The following is an 8,086-nucleotide window of genomic DNA, read 5'->3' as shown; positions in this document are numbered from 1 at the left end:
TATCGAATCGTTTAAAATCATAAATATTTATTTATAGCCTTCATGTTCTCTTAAAATAAAATATGGGTCAAGTATAAAACAACATTGAATATTATTATGAAAATTATTTGAATATTTGGTGAAACTATTCTGAAAATTGTACTAATCATTTATTCTGAAAATATCAAATGTTTTATTTAAAAGTTGTGTATTGTTTGAATTTTGAACATCACTCTAGTCTGACTATGATTTGGACCCTAGCCAATGGGGGTTATTTATTGGCATAGAAACTAGTTTCTTTTGGGGCTTTACCACCGGCCTATGTGTGGTTCTGGGCCTTGTCACGGGCTATGTGACCGTAGTCAATAAGACTTGGGTTTTGCGAATCAAATCATTGAACCATCGATTTGAACAATGAATTACTTTGAATTATCTTGTTGGCTTTTCATTTAAAATGTATTGTACATTGTTTATTTTTAGCTACGAAACCATCTTACAAAATAATTGTTCATTTATTGAACTGAATAAAAATTTATATTTATTGATTATCGATTTATTTATTTATTTATTTTTTTTATGCTTGATCCAGCTGGCAGTGATGGTTGGTTATTTACTAGGCTGTCTAGCTTACCCTTATTTTATTTTTTTCAGATTCTGAAGAGTAGAGCTGCGCGGGATTTTTTTTTACATATGGGAGTGCCGAGAGTAGGACTATGATTTAAGTACTTGGATTATTTGTTTTGTTAATGGATTTTATTAGTGGACTTGGTGGATAATTTCATATGATAAGAATAATCAATTTTTTTTTTTTTTTTTATGGATTTTAGTATTATGATAATTAAGGATTTGATTGGAGTATTTTACATTGTTAGTTATGTGTTGGACTCTTAGCCTTGTATGCTCACTTAAATGAGTGTGCGGCGTTGTCACGTAGCTTGGGACGTGACAATTTAGTGGTATCAGAGCCAGGTTGTAATTTTAAAGGCTGGTATAAAATAGTGGTGAGATTGGGTAGATAAAGGATTGGGAACGCTTATAATTTGATATAATGTTATTTTTATTTACTTGTTATAGGGACTTGAGAATAGAATAAGATGAGATTTTATTATTGATGCACTTAGGTTACAATGGAACATGGGGAGACATTGGCAAATATGGCTAGGAATACACGCCAGGGTCAAACGAATCGACGGACTGGTAATAGCAATCGGCGAGGGAATGTGACTAATAATGGTAGTGGTTCTCAAGCAGTCGGAGGAAATTAGGGGCAAGAGTTGGGACACCAAGAACAAGCTGCAATCCCCAATCCAATTGAAATGGTTCAAGTGCTTCAAACGTAGGCCGGGGTGGTGCAACAACAAACCACCATAGGGAATAACTTGACTAGACTTATGGAGCAACAACAGCGGATGCAGCCAAGTGTTAGGCCACAACCAAGGCCACGTTGTAACATTACCGGGTTTAAGAAGATAGCCTTGGCATTTGACGGAGCCACAGACCCTTTGGAGGCTGAAAAATGGTTGACAGAAATGGAGAAGTTGTTTCCCGTTTTTGAGTGTACGGATGATCAGAAGGTGACCTATGCTACGTTTATGCTACAAGGGATAGCTAATGATTGGTGGCAGATGGAGAAGCGCATACACGAGCATGATGCCAACCCCTATACATGGGAAAGGTTTAAGAAGGCATTCAATGAGAAATACTTCCCTAGGAGTGTTCGTCTACAAAAACAGAGGGAATTTTTGAAGTTAGAGCAAGGGAATAAGACGGTTGCAGAATATGAAGCTGAGTTTACGAAGTTGTCTAAATTTGCATCAGCATTTGAAGCAGATGAGGATAGCAGAGCACGAAAGTTTGAAGGTGGACTAAGAACGAACATTATGCAACAAGTGGTTCCTTTCGAGTTACCTACTTTTGGAGTAGTGTTGAATAAGGCTTTGCTAGTTGAGAGTGGCCTTACCAGAGCCCAAGAAGAGAAAGAAGAGAATTATAAGAAGAGGCCTAGTTCTTCCAACTTCCAAACTAACAATTCGAAGGGCAATGCTAAGAGACAAAACACTTCTTCGGTTGGGAGTTGGGGAAGTCGAACTATGGGTAGTAGTGTTGATAAGAAGAATGATCGGGTACAATGCACTAGGTGTAATGGATTCCATCGGGATAGTGAGTGTCGTTGGAATACTGGGGCTTGTTTCTCTTGCGGGCAACAGGGGCACAGGATAGCTAATTGCCCTAATCGGAAGGGGCATGAGATTGAACAGAAAGCATGGACAAATAAAGGAGCATCAACAGACAAAGGGTCTTCAGGAAGTCAAAAGAAAAATGGAGGTCATAAGCCAAAGACTCAGGGTCGAGTGTACGCACTCACACAACAAGATGTTCAGACCTCCAACACGGTGGTGTCAGGTACTGTTTTAGTGTCTTCTGTTTATGCACATGTGTTATTTGATTCTGGCGCTACAAATTCATTTGTGTCTATGGGATTTGTTAAGAAACATGGATGGAAATGTGTCTCTAGAGAGATTGACTTATGTGTTGAAACCCCGATAGGAGGGGTTATGGTTGCTGACTTAATTTGCAAATCTCGTGTGGTTAGTATAGATGACAGGAAATTGCTTGTAGACTTAACTGTTTTAGATATGCGGGACTTTGACATAATTCTTGGAATGGATTGGTTGGCAACCAATTATGCTTCTGTTGATTGTCGAGGCAAAAGGATAGTATTTCAGATTCCTAATCAACCAGAATTTTGCTTTGTGGGTAGTGGAGTTAACACTCCTCTTCTGGTAATCTCAGCTTTGCAAGCTAGACGGTTGTTAAGGAATGGTTGCGAGGGCTATTTAGCTTCTGTGAGAGATACCCGTGAGATTGAATTGAAGTTAGAGGATATTCTAGTTGTGAAGGAATTTCCCGATGTTTTTCCTGAAGAGTTACCGGGGTTGCCACTAGATAGAGAGATTGAGTTTGCCATTGAATTGATACCTGGCACGGGTCCTATCTCCAAGGCTCCGTATCGGATGGCCCCAGCAGAGTTGAAAGAGTTGAAGGAACAGTTACAAGAGTTACTAGATAAGGGCTTTATTAGGCCTAGTGTTTCTCCTTGGGGTGCGCCCGTTTTATTTGTGAAAAAGAAGGATGGTAGTTTTCGCCTTTGCATTGATTATCGAGAGTTGAACAAGGTGACAATCCGAAATAAATATCCTTTGCCTAGGATAGATGACCTATTTGATCAGTTGCAAGGAGCACAAGTCTTTTCTAAGATTGACCTTCGTTCTGGCTATCACCAGTTGAAGGTTAAGGCGGAAGATATACCTAAGACAGCCTTTCGAACTAGGTATGGGCATTATGAATTTTTAGTGATGCCGTTTGGGTTGACCAATGCGCCTGCAGCTTTTATGGATTTAATGAACAGAGTATTTAAACCCTTCTTAGATCAGTTTGTGGTAGTTTTTATTGATGACATTCTTGTGTACTCAAAGAGTAAAGAGCAGCACGAAGAACATCTGAGAATAGTGTTGCAGATATTAAGGGAGAAGAAATTATTTGCTAAATTAAAGAAGTGTGAATTTTGGCTGGAGAGTGTATCATTTTTGGGTCATGTGATATCTAAAGATGGGGTGTCTGTTGACCCCAAGAAAGTGGAGGCGGTGGTGGAATGGAATCGGCCTACTAGTGTCACTGAAATTCGTAGCTTCTTGGGTTTAGCAGGATATTATAGAAGGTTCGTTGAGGGATTTTCCCGAATTTCTATGTCTTTAACTCGTTTAACACAAAAAGGGGTTAAATTTGAGTGGTCTGATGATTGTGAGAAAAGTTTCCAAGATCTAAAGAGTCGATTGGTGTGTGCTCCAGTACTTATAGTTCCGTCCGGAGATGAAGGTTTTACCATCTATAGTGATGCATCGAAGATGGGCTTGGGTTGTGTCCTGATGCAAAATGATAAGGTAGTGGCATACGCGTCTAGGCAGTTGAAGCCATATGAGCAGAATTATCCTACGCATGATTTGGAGTTGGTTGCCGTGGTGTTTGCATTGAAAATTTGGAGGCACTACCTGTATGGGGTGAAATGTGAGATATTCACTGATCATAAAAGTTTGAAGTATATTTTCACTCAAAAAGAATTGAATATGAGGCAAAGGAGATGGTTGGAGCTACTGAAGGACTATGAGTTGACTATCAATTATCATCCAGGAAAAGCTAATGCAGTGGCGGATGCCTTGAGTAGAAAGACCCCGAGTAATTTGGCTACCTTGATCACTGACCAAAAGAATATCTTGGAGGACTTACAAAGGTTGAATATTGAGATTAGATGGCACAACCATGGAGTGCAGTTGGCAAACCTTAGGGTTCAACTCACATTGATTGATAGAATTAAAGATGCTCAAGGAAGAGACCCTCAGTTGCAAAAACTTAAGGCTGAAATGGAAATAGGGCTACAGATGGAATTTTGTATGCATAAAGATGGAACCTTGAGATTTGGAGAGAGGTTGTGTGTGCCTAATGATTTAGAGCTCAAGAGAGAAATCCTAAGAGAAGCTCACAGTTCAGGATATACTGTACATCCAGGAAGCACTAAAATGTATAAAGACTTGAAGAGGAACTTTTGGTGGAATAATATGAAGAGGGAAATTGCTCAGTATGTTGCTCAATGTTTGGTATGTCAACAAGTGAAAGTTGAACATCAGAGACCTGCAGGTAAGTTACAACCTCTTCCTATTCCCGAATGGAAATGGGAACATATTACCATGGATTTTGTGACAGGGTTGCCTAGGACCCAAGGTGGTAACAATGCTATTTGGGTTATCATTGATCGATTGACCAAATCCGCTCACTTTCTAGCTTTTAAGGTAGGGTTCTCCTTAGAGAAGTTTGCAAAATTGTATATCAAGGAGATTGTGAAGTTGCATGGTATTCCGGTGACCATAGTGTCTGATAGAGATAGCAGATTTGTATCTATGTTTTGGAAGAGTTTGCATACAGCTTTGGGCACTAGTTTGAATTTTAGCACTGCCTTTCATCCTCAAACTGATGGACAGTCAGAGAGAACTATTCAAACATTGGAAGACATGTTGAGGGCTTGTGTTATCGATCTTGGAGGTTCTTGGGATGAGCATTTGGCCTTAGTGGAATTCTCTTATAATAACAGTTATCATGCGAGCATTCAGATGGCACCATATGAGGCTTTATATGGACGAAAGTGTAGATCACCTATTTGTTGGGATGATGTGGGTGAAATGAAGTTGTTAGGGCCTGAGATTGTGCAACAAACAGTGGACAAGATTAATCTTATTAGAGAGCGACGTCGCACGGCACAAAGTAGACAGAAAAGTTATGCAGATAACAGGAGACGTGATTTGGTGTTTGGGGTTGGAGACCATGTATTCCTTAAGGTGTCTCCTATGAAAGGAGTAATGAGGTTTGGTGTTCGTGGTAAATTGAGTCCTAGATTTGTTGGGCCATTTGAGGTTTTAGATCGAATTGGTGAGGTAGCTTACAGACTTGCCCTACCACCTTCACTAGTTGGAGTTCATAATGTTTTTCATGTCTCAATGTTAAGGAAGTATATACCGGATCCTAGTCATGTGATTGATCATGCACCGTTGCAGTTTAAGGAGGATTTGACATATGAGGAACACCCTATACGAATTGCTGATAGGAAGGAACAGGTTTTGAGGCGTCGAGTCATTCACTATGTTAAGGTTCAATGGAGTAATCACTCGGAAAGAGAAGCTACTTGGGAACTTGAGGATAAAATGAGACAAAAGTATCCACAACTTTTTGAGACTCCAGGTATGTCAAATTTCGAGGACAAAATTTCTTTTAAGTGGGGAAGAATGTAAAATCCAAAATTTTATGTGTAGAATTATTTTTGGATAAAGTAGTAATTAAATTAATTTATATGGGTCATTTTAGTAACATCAAGGAATTAGTTATGAGGTGGTTTTTTTTTAAAATTTTTATTACTTAGATGGTTAAGTTTGTAATTTTGGGAGATTGGGCTATAGGCCCACTTGGGCTTTAGGTCTTGGAAACATAGAAGCACAAACAAATAGAGGTATTGACAATTTAGTGGATGCTGCGGCAGATCTAGCAATAGAGAAAAAAAAAAAAAAGAAGAAGAAGAAAAGAAAAGAAAAGAAAGAAGATTCATAGATTCGTGACTTTGATCTAATCATCTCTTGGAGGTAAGATTTGTTTTTATGGTACTCCTAACTATTTCTTTAGACATAGTATCTTATATGTGGATTGGGTGTATGTATTTTGGGGTTTTAGAATTTACTTGTAGACTATAGGATTAGATTATTACATTATAAAGAAAAGAATGATAGATGCATCATGGTGATCAATAATAATTGTTTATGTGGTATAATATTTTATTAGGTTTGTGAGATTGAGGTGGATCTTGGTAATTTGAGATTAGCTTGGGAAATATTATTTTAGCTGTCTGAGGTAAGTAATCCTCTATCACTGTTGGTTCATTTTTTTTATTCCTATCGAATCGTTTAAAATCATAAATATTTATTTATAGCCTTCATGTTCTCTTAAAATAAAATATGGGTCAAGTATAAAACAACATTGAATATTATTATGAAAATTATTTGAATATTTGGTGAAACTATTCTGAAAATTGTACTAATCGTTTATTCTGAAAATATCAAATGTTTTATTTAAAAGTTGTGTATTGTTTGAATTTTGAACATCACTCTAGTCTGACTATGATTTGGACCCTAGCCAATGGGGGTTATTTATTGGCATAGAAACTAGTTTCTTTTGGGGCTTTACCACCGGCCTATGTGTGGTTCTGGGCCTTGTCACGGGCTATGTGACCGTAGTCAATAAGACTTGGGTTTTGCGAATCAAATCATTGAACCATCGATTTGAACAATGAATTACTTTGAATTATCTTGTTGGCTTTTCATTTAAAATGTATTGTACATTGTTTATTTTTAGCTACGAAACCATCTTACAAAATAATTGTTCATTTATTGAACTGAATAAAAATTTATATTTATTGATTATCGATTTATTTATTTATTTATTTTTTTTATGCTTGATCCAGCTGGCAGTGATGGTTGGTTATTTACTAGGCTGTCTAGCTTACCCTTATTTTATTTTTTTCAGATTCTGAAGAGTAGAGCTGCGCGGGATTTTTTTTTACATATGGGAGTGCCGAGAGTAGGACTATGATTTAAGTACTTGGATTATTTGTTTTGTTAATGGATTTTATTAGTGGACTTGGTGGATAATTTCATATGATAAGAATAATCAATTTTTTTTTTTTTTTTTTATGGATTTTAGTATTATGATAATTAAGGATTTGATTGGAGTATTTTACATTGTTAGTTATGTGTTGGACTCTTAGCCTTGTATGCTCACTTAAATGAGTGTGCGGCGTTGTCACGGAGCTTGGGACGTGACAGCGGGCCAATTTTATATTCTTATCAATGTAAATGTTAACATGTCAATGTGAATATTCACATAGTTAACGGGCCGGATCGGGCCCGCCTCGGGCTGCCCATGGGTCCCGGGCGGTTTTCGTGCCACCACGGGACGCGGGCCAATTTTACACTCCTATTAATGTGAATGTTAACATGTCAGTGTGAATATTCACATTGTCAACGGGCCGGGCCCGCCCCGGCTCGCGGGGGGTTTCGGGCCGCCCACGGGCCAATTTTACATTCCTACCAATGTGAATTTTAAAATATGAATGTTCACATCATAAAATTACTAACCGTTCAAAAAATATTTATAAGGATATCAAAATTAAAGATAAGGGCATAAGTGTCCAAAAAAATAGTGTAAATCAAGAAAAAGGACTTTATGGAATAAAACTATACATACATGGGACTAAATAGGTTAAAAAATTATTTCATAGACTTTTTTGGGTTAAAACACTTATAAATAAGATTTATCAATAAAAATCTCAAAAAAATTCCATTGATTCAAAATTTTTGAGGATTGAAGGAGAGAAAATCCATCTAATAAAATATTATTAAGAAATTTAACTATCAAACCCTTCAGCCTTTTCGTAAAATAATAAAAATTAAATAATAATAATAAAAAAACACAGAAAAACATACGCCTTGTCAAAGAGATTGAAAATTATTAC

General features: G+C 37.3%; 1 protein-coding gene across 1 annotated transcript; it reads left to right on the top strand.

Annotated features, from left to right (window-relative positions):
• Positions 1–1,370: 1,370 nt before the first annotated feature.
• Positions 1,371–4,144, top strand: LOC145793400 (uncharacterized). The gene is made up of 2 exons (XM_082876221.1): positions 1,371–3,037; positions 4,096–4,144. Exons 1-2 carry the CDS (start codon positions 1,371–1,373, stop codon positions 4,142–4,144), a joined length of 1,716 nt encoding a protein of 571 aa, XP_082732347.1.
• Positions 4,145–8,086: the final 3,942 nt, after the last annotated feature.

The sequence above is a fragment of the Camellia sinensis genome, chromosome 6, assembly GCF_055761805.1.
Source record: "Camellia sinensis isolate YWXY chromosome 6, ASM5576180v1, whole genome shotgun sequence".
Taxonomy (NCBI): domain Eukaryota; kingdom Viridiplantae; phylum Streptophyta; class Magnoliopsida; order Ericales; family Theaceae; genus Camellia; species Camellia sinensis.
Note: the sequence above shows the minus strand (reverse complement) of the source record. Positions and strands in the feature narration are given on the sequence as shown.